The sequence below is a fragment of the Mycteria americana genome, chromosome 25 (assembly GCF_035582795.1).
Source record: "Mycteria americana isolate JAX WOST 10 ecotype Jacksonville Zoo and Gardens chromosome 25, USCA_MyAme_1.0, whole genome shotgun sequence".
Taxonomy (NCBI): domain Eukaryota; kingdom Metazoa; phylum Chordata; class Aves; order Ciconiiformes; family Ciconiidae; genus Mycteria; species Mycteria americana.
The window spans coordinates 1,061,987-1,086,819 of NC_134389.1; the positions used below are offsets into that span (position 1 = coordinate 1,061,987).

At 60.3% G+C, this 24,833-nt stretch overlaps 1 protein-coding gene across 6 annotated transcripts; it reads left to right on the forward strand.

Moving 5' to 3' along the window:
- Positions 1-91: 91 nt before the first annotated feature.
- On the forward strand, positions 92-14,531 carry LOC142420803 (uncharacterized). 6 transcript variants are annotated; one of them, XM_075525066.1, is made up of 10 exons: positions 92-2,389; positions 2,780-2,883; positions 3,283-3,362; positions 4,121-4,235; positions 8,864-8,993; positions 9,100-9,289; positions 9,474-9,685; positions 10,461-10,548; positions 13,142-13,319; positions 13,781-14,531. In XM_075525066.1, the coding sequence occupies exons 1-6, from the start codon at positions 2,296-2,298 to the stop codon at positions 9,210-9,212; spliced, it is 636 nt and encodes a 211-aa protein (XP_075381181.1). In that variant the 5' UTR covers positions 92-2,295; the 3' UTR covers positions 9,213-9,289; positions 9,474-9,685; positions 10,461-10,548; positions 13,142-13,319; positions 13,781-14,531. The 6 variants fall into 6 exon arrangements, with proteins under 6 accessions (XP_075381181.1, XP_075381179.1, XP_075381178.1 ...); XM_075525064.1 differs by having other exon boundaries at positions 92-1,101; positions 1,587-2,389; positions 13,142-14,531; XM_075525063.1 differs by having other exon boundaries at positions 13,142-14,531.
- The last annotated feature ends 10,302 nt before the right edge of the window (positions 14,532-24,833 follow it).

Below are 24,833 nucleotides of genomic sequence, written 5' to 3' on the forward strand. Positions count from 1 at the left end.
GCTCAGACACCCACCGAGGGAATCGGTTACACGCGGGGCGGGCAGGTGGGAATTCTTCTGGAACAGCAGACGGTACCATCTGGGCTCGGCGAGAGCGGAGGCCTCTCGGCATCCCACCCACCCGCTTCGTTTGGACAAGGGAGGGGAAACTTGGAATAGAGAAACCAAACCGGGATATCCAGGTTGCTGCAGCCCAGAGGCTGGGTTGTGGGGCCCTCCTCACAGCCCCAAGACTCAGTGTTATGGGCGCACCTCCCTGGCGATGTGCTGGATCCTGGCTGTGCCGTGAAATGGAGCCATCGATAGCTTTAACACCATCAGTGCGCAGCAGCTCTCCGAGCTGGGGGCTGCAGGCATATGTTGGGCTGAGGAGGCTGGGAATTTCTCCCGAGCTGGCAGAGAGTCACGGTACCAAGACAAAAGCATCTGTGATCAAACTGCTTCTGAAAGCCAACTCCCCCCTGCCTTCCCACCAGCAAAATCAGCTGGAGGTTTAGGAGGCACAAAGCACTGGATCCTGCCAGCTGGGTCACCGAATCCTGCCACCGAGGGGGCTGCGGAGCAGCTGGCCTCTCCCAGATCCTCCTGCCCAAAAAGACGAGGCTTTCCCAAGCACTGCAACGCCCCAGGAGGGGGGAAGAGACCCTGGTTGTGGCAGCTGCCTAATTTTTGACGCAAAACGGGTAATATGCAGCTCTGCCGGTGAGCATCACCCACGTGGATTGTCATCTGGAGCAATGTCATCCCTCCAAAGGCTGGGACAGCGTGGTCACAGCTCAGCTCCAGCCCCCATCTAGCCCAATCGCTAACGCAGTGAGTTTGGCGAGGGTTTGGTTTAACCCTAGTGCTTTGGAGATTTAATTTGCTCAGGGAGACCAGTCCCAGCTTGGCTCTGAGCTGGCATCAGCGGTGTCTGCAAACCCAACTGCTGCCAGGAGCCCTGGTCCGAACCGAGGTGGGTTTGCAACCAAAATAGCCTGTGTGGATGGGGAAACTCAGGAAAACGTATCTAAAGAGGCATCAGGTCTCCAAGGAGCTCGTCTGCCTCCATCGGAGCTGTGGACACGAGCAAACCCTCCTGCTACCCGCCAGCATTGCAAGGTGAGGACGTACAGCTCACGCACGGCACGTCCATGCCGCTCCTGAACGCGGCTGGGTTAAGGCCCTGTCAGGGAGAGCTCTGCCAGCCCTTCCCGAGCATCCCCGGGCGAGCGGGATCAGCCAGGCTCTTGAGGTTGGAGGCAGGGGATGAGCCAAGTCGCGAGTGTCATCCCCGTGCTCCCCGGGCCACGGCACAGCAGCCAGCATCCCCCGGGAGCTGCAGGGGAGAGCCGAGCCGAGCTGCGGGGCTGGGATCGGAGTCGGAAGAGGGGCCTGGGGAAAGGCAGGATTTGCCGGAGAGCTGGAAGAAAGGATTTTGCGTCTCTCCAGGTACAGACACAGCAGAGGATGGTGCCTGCTCAAACCCAAAGCATCCCCGCTTCTTTCCGTGCCGTGCTTGGCATAAAGCCCCCATCCCTCCCTCCCCAAACCTCTGCTGAGGATCCCAGTGTGCCACTTACCCTGGCAAGTGCCACTCCGACCAGCCACAGGACGGGCCACCAAATGCCCCCAGACCCTCCGGACACGAATCCTGGTCCCCAGCGTGGGTTTGGCTTGGGGCAGGAGCGAGGAGGGAATCACGGCTGTTAACGCCCTGGGCTCAGTGCAGAGGGAGCAGAAAACAGCTGAACTTTACGACAGCCCGATCCGTCACCGCGAGCTGGAGGAGAGGGGGCTAAGTTGACGCTGTAAAAATAGCCAGTAGTATTTTTGATCCCGAAAGCCGGATTCCAGTGGGGAGGGGAAGGGAAAAGGGAGGGAGAGCCGAAGGCTTCCTAACTGCGCACTTCAAATCTGTGGGCAGAGCGAATGGTGCGAGATGGACGCGGGGTCCCGGCTGGACCACTCGGAGCTGCTGATCTCAGGGGTTTCGTCAGGCTCTGGGAAAAACGAGTAGGTTGGGAATGCAAAGCGCTGCTGGAGATTCAAGGCAGGCTCCTCTTTCAGCAGCACCTGCCTCCTCCAGCACGGGAGCACCCGGCCTGGGCGCCTTCCCCTGGCACGGCAGGGCTGGGAGCGAAGGGCCTGTGCCTGCAGGCAACCGCTCTTCTCCTGGCCCTGCAAGGAGGGAGAGGGAAAAACTGATGAAGCTGCAAGTCTGGAGTCAAGTCAAACTCTTCCTCCAGGTTTCTCCAGCCCAGAGCTTTCTCTCTCCCCTGCTTGGGGAGCTCGGGAGGTCCCGGAGAAGAGCAGATGCTGGGAGGACCAGAAATCTTGGTGCTACATCTGGAGAAAGAAGATCGGGGAAGAATCGGGGACCTACATCCTTCAACCGCCCCACCTGAAGGTGCGACCCGAGTCCCGCGGCCCTCTCCAGCCACGGGGCGGCACATCCACGCGGGGCTGGCATCCCTCGGCTGCCTCCGGAGGAAAACCACCCGTCCTGCTCCCCTGCCCTTGCCTGGGCGCTGCTCAGAGATGCTCCCGAGATGCTGATGTGCAGATAAATCACCAGCCCCAGGCACCTGCTCCAGGGCTGGGCAGCTGCAGGGCAGGGCAGCGCCGGGGCTAAAAAAAGATGGGAGCAGATGGGGCCGCACGCAGCCCCTTTGCGGAGGGACCGGGAGGTCTCCCCTGCCCTGTTCGGTCACCACTGATGGTGGCGGTGCCCACCGCTGGGATGCTGGGGACCTCCAGCAAGCTCATGCGGCCATTGCTTTGCCTCCCTGTGCCTCAGTTTCCCCATCAGTTAAAAAGCAGCATCCTGGTGTCCGCGTAGCGTGGTGGGAGAGGAGAGGAAGGTCAGGGCTCCGCGTGGCTTCGGTGCGAGGATGTCACTGGGTGCGTACGGACCCCCCGGCTACCGGTATCAGACCCCCCCCAGCCCCGCCGGGTGCAGGATGCGGCCGGGCGCCTGGAGTTGGCTTTGGGGACGCGGGGACAGCAGGCGAGCGGGGACACGGCACCACGAGGTGGCAGCAGCACTTTGCGAGTGGCAGCGGAGGTGGCGGGGGGGGCTGCCAGCCCGGGCCAGGAGCGGACCCCCGGGCAGGGCCGTCCCTGCCTGCCCCTGCCCCTTCCCCTTCCCCTGCCTGCTCCGCTGCCCACCTGCCTGAAAGGAGGGGAGGAAAGGCAGCCCGGGGGTTGCAGGGGGGAGAGCTCCCAGCTCAGCATCACTGCGGCCCGGGGACCAGCACAAAAGGACACCAAAGGACCCTCGGTTTCCACTCCGGGCCTCAGTTTCCCCACTCCTGCTTTCACCTCACCCCTGGGGTCCCCGAGGCCGAGCTCGCTCCATCACACCACAGCCCAACTAACAGGTAAAAAACCAACCCCGGGCGTCCCTTGGGGACTGTCCCACCCTCCCCAAACCCTGGGGTGCCCGCGCTGCCCCAGGGCCCCCTGAGCTCCCTCGCTGGCTGCAAGCTGGTGGCAAATTTGGGCTTCCTCTGCCCTCAGACTGGGAAGCGTCGCTTCCACGGCCATCAGGTGGAGACGCTTTGGCTCGGCGTGGGTGGGTTAGCAAAGAGCTGGGGAATCGCTTCTGTGGGTTTGCTCCCATAAACGGGAATAATGCCCTTTCCTCACCCTACCTGCCTCCAGGCCTCCAAAATGCTCCGGCGGGGGATTTTAAATGACTTCTGGTTGCCTTTAGCAGAGGTCTGGGGAGAAGAGAAGATGGGTGGGAGAGGGGGGACCTTCAGGGAATGTTTTTTCCTTGCTCCTGAGCAGGAGAAGGAAATGAACTCCCAGCTGAGCTCCCGCTGATGCCAGCTCAGCCCAAGAATACCTGGAAATGGTTGGGTTCGAAAGCGGGGAAAAAAACCCCAATCTTCACTTTATGGCCTTGTTTAGGAAGGGAAATAGAGAAATATCCCCCCCAACACGTGGGGGATCGGAAAAGGCAGTAAATCAGCCAGAGACTCTTCAAATTTGGTGTAATTGTGTGGCTGTGACACAGGATTCGAGGGGGCTTCCTCCCCGAGGAGGTGGGGGGGGGCTTGGCTGGGAAGGGAGGAAGAAATCGGGGGCTTCCCGGTGCCCCCACTGACCAGTTAAACTTCACTTTGCAAACCAGGTACCTGCCAAGGCAACCGAAACCCTCAGCTGGGCTCACCGGCAGGAGCGATCCGGCACGGCTGCCTCGCCAGGAGATGCTCCCGCAGCCTTCACCGCCTCCTCTCCCCTCCCAGGTAACGTGGGGACCGGAGCAAAGCCCACAGGGGGGAAAACATGGTCCCACACACGTGTGCGGTGCGTGTGGTCCGTGTGTGGCGTGACCTTTCCTCGCTGTGCTGCTGCCTGCGTGATGTTACGCGTAAATATCTCTACGAAAGCATCGGTGTTTCAGAAACACCCAGCGTGAGCGACGTGCAAAACGCCCGGCTCGCTGGCGTGTGTAAGCGTGGGCATGGCATGTGTAAGCGTGAGCATAGCGTGTTTGTGTGGGCTTGTGCAGAGGCAGGCGCGTACGCAGAGGTGCCACGTTGTGCTGCCCGCTGCGTGCGGCAGCAGAGGGGCGGGAGGGCACGCGTGGGCTTTGCAGGTGCCGGCGGCACGGGCCTGGCTCCTGCCAAACCCTCGGCACATGGGCTTAACCTCACGGCTGCAGCGCCGGTGCTGCTCGCCGTCACCCGCCTTGCAGCGTCCATCACCCGGCCGTTTCGGAAGAGGGGTTGTCCAAACCAAAGTCCTCGAGGTTTCTGTTCCACGTTAGCGGATTAAAAACCCCATCCCTGGTGCAGACGTGTCTAAAGGGAAAATCTCTCTCGGGGTTGAACCTGCCTCACCCTTGCAGGGGTTTGCAATTTGCCTCAAAATCAGGCAGGGCGTCGCGGGCGGCTTCCTTCACGACGTCGGAGCTCGCCAGCAGCAAACAGGGCTCTGAATCCGGCCCGTGGCACCGAAAGGTGTGAATCCCTGGAGATTACAGGGTTGGGTTTTGGTGGTTGGTTTTTTTTTTTCTTTTTTTTCCACACTGCTATTCAGGGCCTGGAAAGGCTGTCCCTGTCCCCTCGGCCCAGTCCAGCTCTCCAGCACGGCTATGCAAATCAGCCAGTGCTTTTGCAGGCAACATCAGGACTCGGATGAGCAGGAGCTCCCCGGGGTAAGACACCGCTGGGGGCTTGCAGGGCTATTTTAAGTGAGGCAAAACGAGGGAGGGTTGGTTAATTAATTTCTCTGATTAACTAAGAGTTTGTCAGCGCAATAGTCTTGGGTTTACTCTCCTTGGTTTTTGCAGTTGGGAATTATTTATTCTTAAACAGTGTTTGGAGGGGGGAACGTTTCTTTTTCTGTCTCTGAATATTTCCAGTGAAAAAGTCGTTCATCTCCAGCTGATATTTAGCCTGGGGAGGGAAATGAGTGTCCAGCCATGTGGGAATGAAAAGCTTCAAATGCTGTTGCGTTAGCTGGCAGGCGAACCCGTGCGGCTCCGGTGCGAGAGGCAGAGCACGGCTGCTTTGCTTTCACGGGAGAAATCCCAACAGGATCCTGCCAGGAGCTATCCCACCTCCAGCAGCAAATTCAGTGCCGGTGGCAAATCGCTGTCCTGGCCGGCAGCGGGAAGCAGCTGTAGCCGTGAGTTCCAGCTGCCTTGCAAACTTTTCATCCGTTCCCTCGGTGGAAATCCTCACCCTCAATTTTTGTGTTATTTTTCCATTTAAAAATCAAGAGGAGGGAAATTGTGGCAATTTATTGTTTTGGTGAAAGCACCCTTGCTGCTTTTCCAGGTGTAGGGGGGGGAGCAGCGTCCCCGCGTGAGGACGCGTTTCATTGTACTTCCCTAAGGCAGGACAGCGAGGGGTTAATTTGGAAAAGATTGAATAGACGTGGCTCGTCTGTCAGGATCCACCCTGATGGACCTTGGGCTGGTCGGTTATTTTTAATTTAATAGACTTGTCAATCAGCGCCCGCTCGCTGGCCTGCCAGCCCACCGCCGCTCGCTTTGGCCAAGGCTGGAATGTCAGCTGGCAGGCAGCAAAAATCCACCTCAGCCCAGAAATTCATAATAATAATAATAATATGATCACTGGCAGGGAAATGTGCAAGCGGGGAAGAGGTGGGGAGAGCACGACAACCCCTCGGTTTGCATCCGTTGGTCGTCTTTCCCGTGCCTCATGTTTTGTGTGGCTTTTCCTCACCAGAGGGGGGAAAAAAAAAAAAAAATTAGTGGTTTAAGGGATGTTTAAGTCAGCTCTTGAGAGGCTGGAGGAGGCTGTGTTGATCCCCCCACAAAGGAAAACAAGTGAAAGAGAGAGAAGGGGGGAAAAAAAAAAGCCATGTGGCTCTTTGTGAAAGGAATTAAAATGAGTCCCAGAGGCTGCGAGTGCTGGGATAGAAACAGGTGCCGATGGGAACGGGAGCCCTCGGAAAGAGGACTCTCAAAAAAAGAGAGCTGCGGATACAAAAGCAACAGGCTGGGGAAGGGAGATGCGCTGGGACGCTGCCAGCCGGAGCTGGGTCGGGCAGCAGCAGGATCCCGGGTCACCCCCGTCGCCGCTGCCGTGCTCCCGGGGATGTAGAACGCGGGGGCCAAGGCACGGGCCTGGGATGCAGCTCCCTGGGCAGAGGATGCCGGGCAGCGTGGGATGCGCGTAGGGAAACCTCCTCTGTGCCTGGCTCCGGCCTGCCCTTCCTACGCATCTTTTCACCTGGGTCTTTGCTAGTTTGGAGGCGGAATTAAAAATCTTAAAGAAAAGCACGCCGAAGCTGTTACGATGGGAAAGGCCTGGGAGCTGTCTTGAGGATGCTTTATTTTTTTTACCTCCGAGACACTCTAGGCAAATCCCAAAGGTGATCCCGCAGCGGTGCAGGGAAACGGGACCCTCTCGAGTCCCGGGGCGTTCATCCTCTGCCGGGATCGCGGCCTCGACACATCCCCAGGGCTCCCCAGACGCGCGGCTGCACCGAAGCCGGAGCGAATCCGCCGGCGTTCAAGGAGCCGCCCCAGATTGACACCGTTCAACTGAGCTTTTCGGCTAGCGTTATCCCCCTGCCTTCTTAAAATGAGAATAACAGGGTAAAAAAGCAAAGCCTGAGGACCACCCTGCGCCCGTGAGCTCGGTGCTTCACCGCTGTGCCCGGCATTCGCCGTGGCGGGTTGGGAAACCAACTTGGAAAGCGTTCTCCCGTTGCATCGCCGCTTATTTTTCCCTTTGCCCTCTCCTGCATCCATCGCTATCGCCAACCTTGAGGTTAGACCCTGTTGGCTTTTCATTTCTGTGGAGGGGGGAATAAATTAATTAAATAAATTAAATTTTAGAGAGCTATATGGTGTCCTTAGCTGTGCGTTTCAACCAGCTTTGCTGTGCAACGGCTGCTCTGAGCCAAGGTATCTCATCAAAGAAACACCCCCAAATAGGTTGCGTTGGATTCGAATTAATCATCTCCTTGGTTTTGTCTTTGTGTCCGATTTTTAATGCAATAGGGTCTTCCAGAAAATGGACGATAACAGAGCGCGGTAAATATATTGTCCGATGACCACAAAACAAATGCTGTCAGGAAAATGGAATGAAGGCTTGAAAAATGGGATTTTGGGAGGAAATACTGAGCTGGCATCGAAACCAGCGGTTGTTTTTGCAGAGCAAGGGAAGCGAGTCTTGCTTAGGACTGCCTGGGGGCAGAGAAGTTCCCCAAACCCCTGAAAAGTTTGGATTTGGGCTGACTTTGCTGGCTGGAGTTTTTGCCACTGCAAATATTTGGGAAGCCCCCTTCTAAACTGATACAAATAACTGAGTCCCAAACCACCGTGAAGAGACACAAAGGAGCTTTATTTTGGGACGGGCATGAATATATCTTCATTCCCCCCCAAAACGTATCGCAAAATATATTCAACATCCCCTGGCGCTGCCGTGTGTGTTTTTAATTCCTCTGCTTTTGGTCTCTTGGCTGTTTTTTCCGGGAGCGGACCCGTCTTCCCCGGGGAATCCTGCTCCCTCGCTTCCCTCTCCCCCTTGGCAGGTCCTTGCTCTCTCCAGGGACAACAATTTCTCTCCGATAGCACCCCTCGCTTTCCGTTCCCAGGAGCTATTTTACACCCCACAAAGACCCTCCCTCAGCTTCAAATTTTTATTTTTATTTTTTTCAAAAAAGCCCTTTTTGTGTCGCCTTCTCGGGGACCTGAATTAAATCCTACATTTAGCAAACGGGGCGGTGGGATTGAATGGTCAATGGCTACAGCATCGCTCCTGGGCGTGCGAACGCTGTGGGCATAGAAGATCCTTCTTCCAGGGATAGCGTAGCAAAAAACACTGACTTGCAATGTCCTTTACGTTGATTAGATCCAGAAGCTTTCTGGGTTTTTAACTAAATTTATTTGCAGCAATACCGGTCCATTGCTTGCATAGGGTCCGGGGAAGTTTAAGAAGCAATTATAAAAGCCTCAGTTTTTATAACAAATTATAAAAGCTTTTTGAACAAACTATAAAAGCCTCAGCTGTTTACCAGAGGGAAAATAGATGCGTTTTTAAAGATACTTGAAAATTTAGTAAGCACGTTCCTATTAGGAAAATCACCTCGTCTGCTTGGTGAGCAGATTGGGTCCGCTAAATCCGCCTCCATCCCCTTTCTATCCCGCCTGGTCCCCCCTTCCTGCCGGTGGAGGAGACCCGGGAGCAGGTCGTGGCGGGTGAATTTACGCCGGAGAAGAGACCCGAGCGCCGCAGAGGAGCTCGCCCGAAACCCGTGCCCGTTCTTGCGCTGGCTGAAGGCTCTTTCAAGGGTTTTATCCTTGTGCTGCACTGATTTGCACCCTGTGTGGCCGTTTACGTCGCCTACGAAGCCAATTGCGGTGGGTTTTACACCTCTGCTTGTTCCTCAGGTGGCAATGAGTGCACACAGCGTGGATAGTCCTAAAGTGCAATTTCAATACAAAGCTTTCAGCTTCGTTAAAGACATGCTAAATACCCCTGGACACACAAGGACCTGCCAGGCGCTGGAGAATAGAGCTGGTTTGTTCTGGAGGGCATTATCCAACCTCAATTGCTTTTATTTTTTTTTAAATCCTACTTAATACTATTAATCTGCAAGTATCTTTTCTGCTCTTTTCCGAGATAGCCGCGCAGGCACGCCGGGCTGGAGAACTCGCTGCTTTTTTCCTTCGAGGAATAGGTAAAGTTGCCTCAATATTTGCAGAAAATGCTGTTGACTATTGCAAAGGGAAAAGTTAAAGGCGGGGAGCTGCGGAGGGAGCTGGGAGCGAGCGGGGAACGCGCAGCCTGCAAAACTTCGGCTGCCGCTAGACACGGTGAGCAATAAAGCCGAAAACCCCAGCTTTATTAGCGCTACCCCATCCCATGCCCTGCATTTTGGGGAAAAAACTAACCAAAGAAGTCCAAGCCAACCCTCTGGTTTTTTTAGAAATAAGTTTGGAAGCTAAAAGCGACGAGGGGTGATTTAATTTTTTTTTTTTTTTTTTTTTTTTTTAAAAGGCATCCCTGCATTTGCTTAATCAACATTTGCTTTTGGCTTGTGCTGGAGCAACACGGAGGAAAAATAAATTCCTTGGGATAAAAGCAGCTCTCCGCTGCGGTATTAGAAGCACAAAGGTGTCGGCAACACGGCATAGATGAGATTTGTTTAACACTCCTCTGAGCCTTTTAAGCCACAAATTAATGAACTTGAGACGGACGCAATATTGACGGTAATCTTTCCTTTTTAATTTGCTTACTTGTTCAGTCGTTTTCCTGCTCAGTGCTTGCTGGGTCTGACAAGGGCTCCTCGCTCTGCGCCGGCTCAAGGGGGAAAGGTGGGTTTGAAATAATTTCTTACCAACACATCATTTTGCTGGGAAAAAATGCGTCGGCATCGGTGGGCTCCCACAGGGAGAGCGGAGAAGGGAGCTGCTCATTTGGGGGCTTTTCCGGGGAAAAAAAAAAAAAAAGGACTCGTTCCCATTGCTGGGGAGGATTATCGGGTTTAATTCCTTTTTCCCTTTCTCCCTGCTTTTGCGCTTAGAAAAATAAGGGTGAAGCAGCAGTCCTGCAGCTCGGTGGCTGTTCAGGGGGATGTGCACGCTCCAGATAACAACAGATGAAAAAAAAAAAAATAGATATTTATTTCGAAATATCTGGGAAGAGCCATGACTTAAAGCTGGTGGCATCCTCTAACAACCCGCTCGAAGCCGCTGCTCCTCTTTGTAAATTCAGAGCCCGTCCCTCCAAGCCCAAAGAAGTGATGTATTCCTGTCCTTATTTTATAGAAATTTTATAGATTTCCTATAATCAACTTCTCTGGCTTTTGCTAAAGGTTACTTTTTGATTTTTAAACAGAAGAGAGAAATGGATTTTGCCCTTCTGGATTTAAATAAAAGGTGTCAGGACTTTTGGGGCACAGAACAGGGGAATGAGAAGACGGTTTTGCAGCCGCAATTATCTAAATTACCTGAATTATCTGAATTATCCTTATGTCTCCCACAGGACAAGATACCCGGCTAGAAAGGCTGAGCTGGGACCACCAAAATAGCACGGGGAGGGGAGAGAAAACCCAACCGATGGGAGAAATGGGGTAAGGATTCAGCGATGGAAAACAGGGAAGTTATCGATCGCTGTTTTAATGCCGCTCCGGGGATGGGGTACCCGACGGGCACGCAGGGATGGACTTATCTCTCCGTCTCCCGGAGCCAGCCGTGCGTCCGGGCAGAGGAAGGTCTCAACCTCTCCCTGCCGAAATGCCTGCGCTGGGGACGAGTCCGGGAGCTGCCGAGGGACGGTATTCCCAAAATGCCTCTTAAAATCCCTATTTCTCCCCATCAACTGAGTCTAACCACCCTCAGCCTCATCCTTCAGATATTACTGCTATTGATTATCCCACGTACGAAAACTTTTTAGGACCATCCTCATCCTCATGGAAAGATTTGCGGTTTGCTTCGCGCAGGCAGGGCTGGAGCCTTCGCTGGCAAAGCAAAATGGGAAATTTCTTGCTTTATAATCAAATCCCTCCTTTTTAATATAAATAAGTAACCGTTCTGGAGAGCTGCGCGAATTTGCAGCGTGTGGTTTTACAGAGGAAACGCATCTTAGAGGTAGTAAAATTAGTATTTTATGGTGCAGAGAAAGCAAACTGGGTTTGCGGAAGAGGCTGCAGCGATGCTGGGCCAGACCCGTGACGGGTGTCCGTGGAAAACGGTCGCTGCCGTAACTTTTCCTAATGCAAGTGGGAAAGGTCGGCATCAGCCGCGCTCTCGCCCCGGCGTCGGCAGCAGGGGGGATGCTCCCATCCCTGTGTCAGCCGGGGGTTGAAGCTTCCCCTTCTCTTTTTTTGGGGTGCTGGGGCTTGGAGCAGGTGGGATTTTCTTTCTCCTGGGAGGCAAGTTAAGAGCTGGAAAACAGGCAGGGAAATTTCTGGCTGGAGAGGGGAATGCTTAAAAGAAATCAGCCCCTGTATCCATCCTGCTCTAACAGGTCCCTGAAAAAATGTGGAGGTTAAAACCCTCCCTCCGAATCATGGGGAAGGCTGCAGCCCCAGCCAGGATCCCGGCTCCTGGGGCTGCGCACGATTTTCTGCAGGATCTTTAGGAGGTTACGAGGAATTTTGCCCGTGCACGGAGCCGCTTGTACAGCAGGGGAAACTGAGGCACGGAGCGAGGTGGTGATATCCTGGTGCAAAGCCCAACTGCCAAAGCAGACCACCTCCACGCGGGGACACCCGAGGACGTGATGACACCCAAGGTCATGGGGACACCCAAGGTCATGGCCTTGATGCCTTCAGAGCACCCCAAACCCACCCCGTCACCCCAGGGTGGTCTCCATCCGCCCCGGGGCCCCCCAGCCCCGCTCAGCCCCACCGGCAGCGGCCCCACGGTTGGGACAAGCCGGTCGCGGTGCCCGGGGAGGCGGAGGGGAGCCCCCACGCAGCCGCCGCGGGGCCGCGCCGTGTGAATTAACCAACTTTGTTTTCCACCAAGGCTTTTCCCTTAATAGCCGTCCCCCTCCCCCTCGCTTTTGCCAGCGTTTGAGGAGAAGTGAGGCGTGAGAGATCCTTTGGAATAATGAGGTGTAATTAGCCCTGGCAGCTCTTATCTTCCACCCCCCCTTCAATTAGATTGAAATAAAAAAAAAAAAAGGCAAGAAAAGGGGGGAAAAAAGGGGAAGAAAAGGAAGGGAGGGAGGCGAGAAAAAGTTGGACGCCTTGTCTGGCTCTGTCCTTCTGGGCCGGGTCCTGGTCCCTGTGGACGGGGGACGCTGGCTCCGTCCCGCTTGGCGTGACTGCTGCGGGGGGGGGGGGAGGTTTTCTCCATGCCTCGGTTTCCCTCGGGTCTGCCGGTGGTGTGAAACGCGGCAGGGGCAGCCGGCTGCGGTCGCTGACTCGGCAGGGTACCGAAACCAACCCCCGCAGCGGGGCAAGAGGCATCGTTTAGGGGTGTCGTGGGTGAAACCAGACCCTTGAGCCCCGAGCATCCTTTGGGCCCCGAGCATCCTGCTGGCGTGGTCCAGGCAGCCCCGGGATGGGCAGGAGCTCTCTTTTCCCACCCAGACTCCGGTTTGTAACCCCAACTTTGATTCCCAGGTGCCACATCAGGTTGCTGGTACACGAGGGAGGTGGGAAAAGCCACCGCGAGCAGGACCCGGGTGCAACGGGGCTGGTTTTGGGCCGCTCCGTCCCTCCCGGCTCATCCCCGCGTCCCCCCGTCCCCGACACCTCCTGGCCTCTGACGCTGCCCGTCCATCCCGCTCCTGCCCCGCTGCCATTCCCGTTCGGCCCTTGATCTTTCGTACCCGTGACCCTGATCTTCAGGCTGACAGGCTGATGGATGGGCAGCGCCCCGGTGATTTACGACGTCCTTTAATATTTGGCAAAGCGGCCGAAAGCCCCGGGCAGCCGACGGAGCTGGGTGGGGGGGAGACGGCCGGGAGATTTGTCAACCTTTGAGCCGGGGAGGCGGGGAGGGAGGAAAGTGCCCTGTCTGTCCGCAGTGATTTATACACAATCGCCGTGATTAAATTGGCCTTAGCTAATGATAACTAACTAGTCAGGGGCTGACCTTTCTCTGACAATGGAAGGGGGCCGGGAGCCACGCTGCTGCGGGGTGTCTAATGGGGATGTTTCTTCAGCCAAGACACCCCTTGTTTTTTAATATCGCTCTCTTTTTTCCCCTTAGAAATGGTTTCCCAGCCGGCCCCGCGTACAGAAGATGCAGGACGCCGCGTCTCCCCGCAGCCCGGGGTCTTGCCCCGCCGCACGTCACCTCTCCGGGCTGCATCGGCACAGCCACGGCCGGGTACCACGGCCCTGGAGGGACTGAGCCTGTGGTGCCGGGACCAGGAGGGCCAAAGCGAGTGGGTCTGATGGGTTTTTTTTCTGGGGAGAACTCAAAATACGTTTCCAGGGGGAAATCTCACCCGTAGCCAAGCTGAACGGGGTCCTGGGGGGCTGCACGGGCACCCTCAAGGCTGAAGTGTCCAGGTTTTCCAGGGATGCCATGTCATCCATCCACCCTCCTTCCCCAGATCCCTCCACCCATCCCTCTCTCTTCTCCTCCATCTTTTTCACCCCCATCCCCATCTCTCCCCCACGCCGCAGAGCCCCTCGTCTCCCTGCCAAGCTGCGATGTATTTAAAACGATCAAAAATGGGCTTTTCTGCTTCAAAACGCCTTTTGCCTCCTCTGCTTGCCCGAAATGAAACCCACAACCATTGAAGCGGCCCCTGACCGCCTCCAGCCCGAGGTTTCACTGCTCAGCCCAGATTTTTCCCATTGGGACTCTACGCAGGTTTGGGGTTTTTGGGTCCCGTTTCAGACGCGTGTGTTGGTGTCGCCACAGCCGAGGTTTTCCCCGGCCGGGAAGGACGTCGCTGGCTCGCCGCGGCCCGGAGAGACGCTGGTGGAGAGACACGCCGGTGCCCAGAGTTAAGGGTAAAAGGGAGTAAAATCCTCTGGGGACGGGGACGGACGTCTCGGTGCGTGCCGCCCCGGCCGCGCCGTGCCCCCGGCCGCGTTCACCCTCCCCGCCCTGACGTCTTGACGCGCGGATAAAAGCCGGGCTGAAGGGGCGATTTCACGCAGATTAACCTCGCACGCCGCGCTGGGGCCACCGCTGCCCTCGACACCGGGTCCCCCGTGTATCAAAGGCGGATTACAGATATATTAGCCCCGCCACCGGTTTTATTAGCGGCGGTTTATCACGTGGAGGGGGGACGGCCAAGGGCAGGGGACGGAGGAGCCCAGCCACCCTCTGCCAACCCGGAGCATCGCCGGAGAGGCTTTAATTGGATTTTTGGGAGGGGACCCGGGCTGGGGTCAGTGTTTTCTGCCTGGCCCCGGTACAGCCCAGCTCCCCGGGATTTGTGGTGCTGATGGGTGGTGCCCGCGGGGAGGGAGAGGGGAAGCCTTCGGCCTTGCCGCAGGCCGGGCTGCCCCTCCGCGTCACCCCGGGCTGGGTTAGAGAGATTTGATTCAAAATAAATCACTCGGATGGTTCCTGCAGGGGATGGAGATACCGGTCGTGTCCCAGCCGGGCACGTCCCCCCCCCATCCCGTGCAAAACCTCCCCCAGGCTGGAGGAATTTGCCTCCTTGGACCCAAACCCACGCCTTCAAACCCCACGCGTCCCCGGGGTGCCCAACCCCGAGGGGGCTCGGGCGGCTGCTGGGATGCCCGACACCGACGCAACGAGGCACGTCGGGCGGCGGGGGGGGGGGGGGGCTGGATTTGAGCCTGAAAGAGGTTAAAGTGGGGCGAAGCGGGGGGGAAGAGAAACCTCCCGAACGGGGCGTTTTAATGACATTCCATTAAAGCTCCCTTTGGGGCCGGCGCGGCCGCCATGTGCTCCACATTCTCATGGTAATTATGAGACATCTGTATAGAGGCTCTTTTCTCATCAAAGATGGCTCTCTTCAAAGACGCTCCTGGGAAACCCTTCACCTCTGACCCCGGGGGTCACTGCCGAAACAGTGCCTCTATAGTGCGCGTTACTGTAAAGCCCGGTATCCTTTTTCCTCCCCAAACCTGACCAGGTCCCGGCTTTTCAGGCGGGTTTCGTTGAGTCGAGATGGTGGGGGGGCCACCGGTTTGGGAGAATGGTCGCCTTCCCCCCCCCCCCTCCAGTGCCGGGCGTGGGTGCCGCCATCGTCGTCGCCTGCGCTGACCCCGGCCGTGGGCGCGGGAGGGAGATCAAAGCGGGGTGAAAAGGGGTTTAACGAGAGGGGAGGGGGCTGCCGGTTTCCCGTCCTTGCGCCGGGGAAGGGGGGATCCCCCCTCCCCCCATGTCACCCAGCGCCGGGGCACAACCCACCCCGGTCCCTGCCCCATGCGTCCCACCCGGGCAGCGCCGAGGCGGAGTGATTTTTGGTGATTGCCACAAAAAACCACCATCCTCCGTGCCGCGGAGGTGACGGGGACCTGCCTGAGGTCCACCCCCCCCGGCCACTTCGTCCTGGCGATGTCCCCACATCCCCTGGGGATGGAGACCACCGTCTCCCACCGGCATATTGCCGGCATCACCGTGCCATGGCAAAAAAGCATCCACGGCACCAGTGTCCCCGATGTCCCACCTCCCTGGTGAGGGACAGCGGCCTCGGGACGAAGGGGACGGAGGCCTGGCGGGTCCCTTGGTGCCGGCGTGGGTGGCTCCATCCCTCCGGCACACCGGCACGGCACCGGCGAATGCTCCCCACGGTCCTTTCCAATAAACGGCAAATGATTCTTCGTCCTGTCGCTCCCCGGCGGCAATAAACCTTAATCACAATGAAGTCATTTGATTTCCACGTCCTGTAATCGCGCGGCGATTTGGCATTAATTAACGAGCGCTTACGGGAAGGGCCGGCTGCCGGAGTTAGCGCTGCGCTTTTCCAGAAGATGGATTACCTCCGGAGCGTCCACGGGGACTCTCCGGTGCCGGCTGTGCCAGGGGACGTCCCGAGGGGACGTCGAGCCTAACAAAGCCCCCGGCCAGCGCGGGAGGGGACGTGGGTGCTGCGGGACCTCTCATTTTCACTCCCCCCCCCCCCCAGTATCGGTTTTCTGGGCAGGGCTGGTGGGGAAACTGAGGCACGGAGGGGGAGGGGGTGATTTCTTCACCGCGGACGAAAGGGCCGGGGCCGGCCCGGCGAGGGGCCGGGGGCCGGGGCGCGTGGGGGCCGGGGCTGCTGGACCATGGTGTTGACTCAACAGGGAATTAGGCTCGTTAGGAACCGCCCGGGGCGCGGGGGGTCTGCGGGGGGCCGGACCCCGGGGCAGGAGGGGTTCGCCCCGGCTGGGGGGGTCGGGATTATCGCCCCGGGGGTCGTTTGGCGGCAGCGGGGTTGCGTCCGGGTGGATTCGCCAGCGCCTAACACGAGGGTCGAGCCCCCCCGAGGGCCTGTCCCGACTCCGGCCGCCCTCCGCCGCCGGCCCCCCTCCCTGCTCGCCCCCACCCCGGCCACGCTTCCCCCCCCCCCGGCCCTCGCGCCTCCGCCGCCGTCAGCCGAGCCTCGCCGGCACGCCGCCGGTGCGAGGTTGTTCCCTTCGTGCCGGAGACTTCCCCGAGCCTGCTTCTCCCTCGCTCGCAGCTCGCCATCGAACCCTCGCTCGTCAATTAGATTTTTTCCCCAAAGTCTCCGTGTTGTGCGGCGGGCGGGCCCCGGCCGCCTGGGAACACCCCCCCCCCCCCGCCCCCCCGGGCAACTACACCCGCCGGACCCCCCACCAGCGCCGGAGCCCACCACCCCGAACCCCACGCGGTCGATTTGCAGCCGTCGCCTTCCCTCGCCGAGCGGGTTCGGAGCTGCCGGTGGTTTACCGGGGCGGGGTGCGGTGCGTGCCTCGGTTTCCCCAGTGGGGCAGGACGGGGGCCGGCGGTGCCGTGGCGCTGCTGTGACGGAGGGTGGAGATGGGGACGGGAAGAGGGACAGGAACGGGGATGGGTTTGGGATGGGGACAGGAACGGGGACGGGGAAGTGTGGAGGATGAAGATGAGGATCGGGGATGGGGAGGAGGAGGAGGATGGGGTGAGGGTGAGACTGGGGAGGGGACAAAGATGAGGATGGGGATGGGAAAAGGGTCGGGAATGGGGATGGGAGGGGGAGGGGATGGAGCTGGGGATGGGGACAGGGCTGAGGACAGGGGTGAGGGGGGAGATGGGATGGGGACGGGGACGGGGACGGGGATAGCGATGGGATTGGGACAGGGATGGGGATGGGGACGGGGATGAGGTTGAGGACAGGGATGAAGGTGGAGATGGGATGGGGACGGAGATGGGGACAGGGACGGGAATAGCAATGGGATTGGGATTGGGATGGGGGGATGGGGATGGGGACAGAGATAGCAATGGGATTGGGACGGGGATGGGGATGGGGACAGGGACGGGGATGGGGACAGGGATGGAGATGGGGATGGGGATGAGGTTGAGGACAGGGATGAGGGTGGAGATGGGATGGGGACAGAGATGGGGACGGGGACGGGAATAGCAATGGGATTGGGATGGGGATGGGGACGGAACTGAGGTTGAGGACAGGGATGAAGGTGGAGATGGGATGGGGATAAGGATGAGGATGACGATGGGAATGGGTTGTTGAGGATGAGGACGGGGCAGGGGACAGGGATGGGACGGGATGGGGACAGGGATGGGACGGGAGCAGCCTGCCCGGGCCGCCCCACGCTGCGGCCGCGGGACTGGCCACGGGGAGCGGAGGAAGGAGCCACTGCGTGGGGCCACTGCGGCCCTTTCTCGGGCGAGACGGTTTCCAGGGCACGATGAGAGGCCGGAGGGGACGGACCCTCTCCCGGAGCTGGCAGGGCCGGCGGGAGACCCTGCCGCGGGCCGAGCGGGGCAGGGGCCGAGCGGAGGGACACGGGTGGGGGGTGCGGGTGCCCCAGGCGGCGCTCGGGTGGGTGCTGCCGGCCCTGGCGAGCGCCGCTGCCCGATAAATCCTCCCGTCGTATATAAGCCGCCCCAGCGCCGCGTTGCCAGATTTTGTCTGCTGCCTTAATGTCAGGATTGTAAATTAGCTCCCGGCACCGAGGCGACCTTGACGAGTTCTCTGCAGGCTTTAGCACCGGGGTGGGGGGGGGTGGGGGAGGACACGTGTGGGTGCCCCCCTCCCCAGCCGTGCCTCGGTTTCCCCCAACGCCGCTGTGCCGGCGGAGGTTACCGCGCTCCCAACCCGACCCCGCGGGACGCTGCGGCCCCGGCGGCGCGAATCCCCTCAGCGGGTGCCGGGCGGCCGTGGCGGGGCCGCGTCCCGCGCTCCCCCTCCCCTTTCCCAGCCTCTTTTCGGGTTCCCCTCGCCCTTCCCCAGGAGGAACCAGCCCTGGAGGGGGGACGATTCCCCCCACCTCGCCCCCGCGCACCCCGGGGCCGGGGATGTTTGGCCGTCGCTCGCCCAACTGCCGGGCGCTGAGCTCATGGCAGCCAAACAGCGACTTCATCCATCGATCGAGACGTTCGTCTGCCTCCCCCCGGGCCGTTGCCGCTGGATCCTCTCCAGGGCGCTAAAATTAGAAGTTGTCGGAGCGGCTTCGGCCGCGCTGGGAGGAGGGAGTGTCGCAGGAAGGGCCGGGGGGGTTGGGGGGGGGGGGGGGCGGTTTGTGCGAGCGGCGTCGAGGACGGCGGCGTGGGGTGGTGGGATCGGGGCTGGAGGGTGCAGCTCGACGTTGGGGACATGCACGGGGATGCGGGAGGGACGGGGACAGCAGCAGATGCCCCAGGGATGGGATGGAGGCACCAAAAGCGGCGTCAGATGCCCCAGGGATGGGATGGAGGCACCAAAAGCGGCGTCAGATGCCCCAGGGATGGGATGGAGGCACCAAAAGCGGCGTCAGATGCCCCAGGGATGGGGATGGAGACACCAAAAGCGGCGTCAGATGCCCCAGGGATGGGATGGAGACACCAAAAGCGGCGTCAGATGCCCCAGGGATGGGATGGAGGCACCAAAAGCAGCGTCAGATGCCCCAGGGATGGGATGGAGGCACCAAAAGCGGCGTCAGATGCCCCAGGGATGGGATGGAGGCACCAAAAGCGGCGTCAGATGCCCCAGGGATGGGATGGAGGCACCAAAAGCGGCGTCAGATGCCCCAGGGATGGGATGGAGGCACCAAAAGCGGCGTCAGATGCCCCAGGGATGGGATGGAGGCACCAAAAGCGGCGTCAGATGCCCCAGGGATGGGATGGAGGCACCCAAAGCGGCGTCAGATGCCCCAGGGATGGGATGGAGGCACCAAAAGCGGCACCAAAAGCGGCGTCAGATGCCCCAGGGAAAAAAATAAGAATAAACCCCATCCCTGCGGCAGCTAAAGGCTGGCAGGTCATAACCTGCCCTGGGGACAGCTTGGGGACAACCCACCTCGGGGTGGTGGCACTGCGGGGACAGCCTGGGAGCTCCCGGGGAGGGGGTTAATGCCGCTTTTCCCTTCCTTTCTTTGCCCCCTGAAATCAAATCCCAGCTTTTTAGGTGCTTCCAATGATATATTTTAATTTTATACCCCCAGGTCGCCCCCGAAGGTGACAGTCCGGGGCCCGAGGGGACACAAAGTTGTCCGGGGCTGACACAGAGGGGTCGGACTCGCTGCTTGCAGCTGCAGGTACCCAAGGCACCAGGGAAAAGGGAATTAAAACAGGAACACGAGGTAGAAATTTTATATTTTTCCCTGTTTTTACATATTTTCCACTATTAAGAAAAAAAAAAAAAAAATTAATAAAAAAAAAAAGAAAAAGCTGCAGCCTGACGGCTGCGCCAACCCCCCACGCGGCTCCCACAGCGCTCCAGGGTTTGAAAATGGCTTTTTTTTTTAATTTTTCTGTTAGTATTTTCACACCCCCCCCCCCCAAGCGTGGCTCCCCGGCTCTGCCTGTGACTGACAGCTCTGCCCGGCGTTTCCAGCGGGAGTCACTGCTGGGTTTGCAGCTTTATCGATAAAATCGGGATTTTTATAAGGATTCTGCGTCCATCGCGGGGGCGCGGGGGTCCCAGCGCTCCCCCCAGGACAATAACTTTTCCCCGTGGCCTTTTCCAGCTCGGCCTTGAATTAAGGCCCGGTGCCGTCGGTGTTTATTTAAAATATCCCGGCGGCCGATATTTATGGGGGCTGCGCCGGAGCCGGGCGGGGGGGCTGCCTGGAAAGGCCAGGTCTGACTTTTCTGTAATGGGCTGATAAAAATCGGCAATAAACCAGCCCCGGCGCCGCTGCCCCGGCTGGGAGCTGTGGGGCGTACTGGGATGGGACTGGGGCGTACTGGGGTAATGCCGGGGCCATACTGGGATCGGACTGGGGGCGTACTGGGGTAACGCTGGGGCCATACTGGGATCGGACTGGGGGCGTACTGGGGTAACGCCGGGGCCATACTGGGATCGGACTGGGGGCGTACTGGGGTAACGCTGGGGCCATACTGGGATCGGACTGGGGGCGTACTGGGGTAACGCTGGGGCCATACTGGGATCGGACTGGGGGCGTACTGGGGTAACGCTGGGGCCATACTGGGATCGGACTGGGGGCGTACTGGGGTAAGGCCATACTGGGATCGGACTGGGGGCGTACTGGGGTAACGCTGGGGCCATACTGGGATCGGACTGGGGGCGTACTGGGGTAACGCTGGGGCCATACTGGGATCGGACTGGGGGCGTACTGGGGTAATGCCGGGGCCATACTGGGATCGGACTGGGGCGTACTGGGGTAACGCCGGGGCCATACTGGGATCGGACTGGGGGCGTACTGGGGTAACGCCGGGGCCATACTGGGATCGGACTGGGGGCGTACTGGGGTAACGCCGGGGCCATACTGGGATCGGACTGGGGGCGTACTGGGGTAACGCCGGGGCCATACTGGGATCGGACTGGGGGCGTACTGGGGTAACGCCGGGGCCATACTGGGATCGGACTGGGGGCGTACTGGGGTAACGCCGGGGCCATACTGGGATCGGACTGGGGGCGTACTGGGGTAACGCCGGGGCCATACTGGGATCGGACTGGGGGCGTACTGGGGTAACGCCGGGGCCATACTGGGATCGGACTGGGGGCGTACTGGGGTAACGCCGGGGCCATACTGGGATCGGACTGGGGGCGTACTGGGGTAACGCCGGGGCCATACTGGGATCGGACTGGGGGCGTACTGGGGTAACGCCGGGGCCATACTGGGATCGGACTGGGGGCGTACTGGGGTAACGCCGGGGCCATACTGGGATCGGACTGGGGGCGTACTGGGGTAACGCCGGGGCCATACTGGGATCGGACTGGGGGCGTACTGGGGTAACGCCGGGGCCATACTGGGATCGGACTGGGGGCGTACTGGGGTAACGCCGGGGCCATACTGGGATCGGACTGGGGGCGTACTGGGGTAACGCCGGGGCCATACTGGGATCGGACTGGGGGCGTACTGGGGTAACGCCGGGGCCATACTGGGATCGGACTGGGGGCGTACTGGGGTAACGCCGGGGCCATACTGGGATCGGACTGGGGGCGTACTGGGGTAACGCCGGGGCCATACTGGGATCGGACTGGGGGCGTACTGGGGTAACGCCGGGGCCATACTGGGATCGGACTGGGGGCGTACTGGGGTAACGCCGGGGCCATACTGGGATCGGACTGGGGGCGTACTGGGGTAACGCCGGGGCCATACTGGGATCGGACTGGGGGCGTACTGGGGTAACGCCGGGGCCATACTGGGATCGGACTGGGGGCGTACTGGGGTAACGCCGGGGCCATACTGGGATCGGACTGGGGGCGTACTGGGGTAACGCCGGGGCCATACTGGGATCGGACTGGGGGCGTACTGGGGTAACGCCGGGGCCATACTGGGATCGGACTGGGGGCGTACTGGGGTAACGCCGGGGCCATACTGGGATCGGACTGGGGGCGTACTGGGGTAACGCCGGGGCCATACTGGGATCGGACTGGGGGCGTACTGGGGTAACGCCGGGGCCATACTGGGATCGGACTGGGGGCGTACTGGGGTAACGCCGGGGCCATACTGGGATCGGACTGGGGGCGTACTGGGGTAACGCCGGGGCCATACTGGGATCGGACTGGGGGCGTACTGGGGTAACGCCGGGGCCATACTGGGATCGGACTGGGGGCGTACTGGGGTAACGCCGGGGCCATACTGGGATCGGACTGGGGGCGTACTGGGGTAACGCCGGGGCCATACTGGGATCGGACTGGGGGCGTACTGGGGTAACGCCGGGGCCATACTGGGATCGGACTGGGGGCGTACTGGGGTAACGCCGGGGCCATACTGGGATCGGACTGGGGGCGTACTGGGGTAACGCCGGGGCCATACTGGGATCGGACTGGGGGCGTACTGGGGTAACGCCGGGGCCATACTGGGATCGGACTGGGGGCGTACTGGGGTAACGCCGGGGCCATACTGGGATCGGACTGGGGGCGTACTGGGGTAACGCCGGGGCCATACTGGGATCGGACTGGGGGCGTACTGGGGTAACGCCGGGGCCATACTGGGATCGGACTGGGGGCGTACTGGGGTAACGCCGGGGCCATACTGGGATCGGACTGGGGGCGTACTGGGGTAACGCCGGGGCCATACTGGGATCGGACTGGGGGCGTACTGGGGTAACGCCGGGGCCATACTGGGATCGGACTGGGGGCGTACTGGGGTAACGCCGGGGCCATACTGGGATCGGACTGGGGGCGTACTGGGGTAACGCCGGGGCCATACTGGGATCGGACTGGGGGCGTACTGGGGTAACGCCGGGGCCATACTGGGATCGGACTGGGGGCGTACTGGGGTAACGCCGGGGCCATACTGGGATCGGACTGGGGGCGTACTGGGGTAACGCCGGGGCCATACTGGGATCGGACTGGGGGCGTACTGGGGTAACGCCGGGGCCATACTGGGATCGGACTGGGGGCGTACTGGGGTAACGCCGGGGCCATACTGGGATCGGACTGGGGGCGTACTGGGGTAACGCCGGGGCCATACTGGGATCGGACTGGGGGCGTACTGGGGTAACGCCGGGGCCATACTGGGATCGGACTGGGGGCGTACTGGGGTAACGCCGGGGCCATACTGGGATCGGACTGGGGGCGTACTGGGGTAACGCCGGGGCCATACTGGGATCGGACTGGGGGCGTACTGGGGTAACGCCGGGGCCATACTGGGATCGGACTGGGGGCGTACTGGGGTAACGCCGGGGCCATACTGGGATCGGACTGGGGGCGTACTGGGGTAACGCCGGGGCCATACTGGGATCGGACTGGGGGCGTACTGGGGTAACGCCGGGGCCATACTGGGATCGGACTGGGGGCGTACTGGGGTAACGCCGGGGCCATACTGGGATCGGACTGGGGGCGTACTGGGGTAACGCCGGGGCCATACTGGGATCGGACTGGGGGCGTACTGGGGTAACGCCGGGGCCATACTGGGATCGGACTGGGGGCGTACTGGGGTAACGCCGGGGCCATACTGGGATCGGACTGGGGGCGTACTGGGGTAACGCCGGGGCCATACTGGGATCGGACTGGGGGCGTACTGGGGTAACGCCGGGGCCATACTGGGATCGGACTGGGGGCGTACTGGGGTAACGCCGGGGCCATACTGGGATCGGACTGGGGGCGTACTGGGGTAACGCCGGGGCCATACTGGGATCGGACTGGGGGCGTACTGGGGTAACGCCGGGGCCATACTGGGATCGGACTGGGGGCGTACTGGGGTAACGCCGGGGCCATACTGGGATCGGACTGGGGGCGTACTGGGGTAACGCCGGGGCCATACTGGGATCGGACTGGGGGCGTACTGGGGTAACGCCGGGGCCATACTGGGATCGGACTGGGGGCGTACTGGGGTAACGCCGGGGCCATACTGGGATCGGACTGGGGGCGTACTGGGGTAACGCCGGGGCCATACTGGGATCGGACTGGGGGCGTACTGGGGTAACGCCGGGGCCATACTGGGATCGGACTGGGGGCGTACTGGGGTAACGCCGGGGCCATACTGGGATCGGACTGGGGGCGTACTGGGGTAACGCCGGGGCCATACTGGGATCGGACTGGGGGCGTACTGGGGTAACGCCGGGGCCATACTGGGATCGGACTGGGGGCGTACTGGGGTAACGCCGGGGCCATACTGGGATCGGACTGGGGGCGTACTGGGGTAACGCCGGGGCCATACTGGGATCGGACTGGGGCGTACTGGGGTAACGCCGGGGCCATACTGGGATCGGACTGGGGCGTACTGGGGTAACGCCGGGGCCATACTGGGATCGGACTGGGGCGTACTGGGGTAATGCCGGGGCCATACTGGGATCGGACTGGGGGCGTACTGGGATGAGACTGGGGGGTGTACTGGGGTAACACTGGGGCCATACTGGGATCGGACTGGGGGCGTACTGGGATGAGACTGGGGGGTGTACTGGGGTAACACTGGGGCCATACTGGGATCGGACTGGGGGCGTACTGGGATGAGACTGGGGGGTGTACTGGGGTAACACTGGGGCCATACTGGGATCGGACTGGGGGCATACTGGGATGAGACTGGGGGGTGTACTGGGGTAACACTGGGACCATACTGGGATCGGACTGGGGGCGTCCTGGGGTAACGCTGGGGCCATACTGGGATCGGACTGGGGGCGTACTGGGGTAATGCTGGGGCCATACTGGGATGGGACTGGGGGCGTACTGGGATGAGATTGGGGGGTGTACTGGGGTAACACTGGGGCCATACTGGGATGGGACTGGGGGCGTACTGGGATGAGACTGGGGGGCGTCCTGGGGTAACACTGGGACCATACTGGGATCGGACTGGGGGCGTCCTGGGGTAACGCTGGGGCCATACTGGGATCGGACTGGGGGCGTACTGGGGTAACGCTGGGGCCATACTGGGATGGGACTGGGGGCGTACTGGGATGAGATTGGGGGGTGTACTGG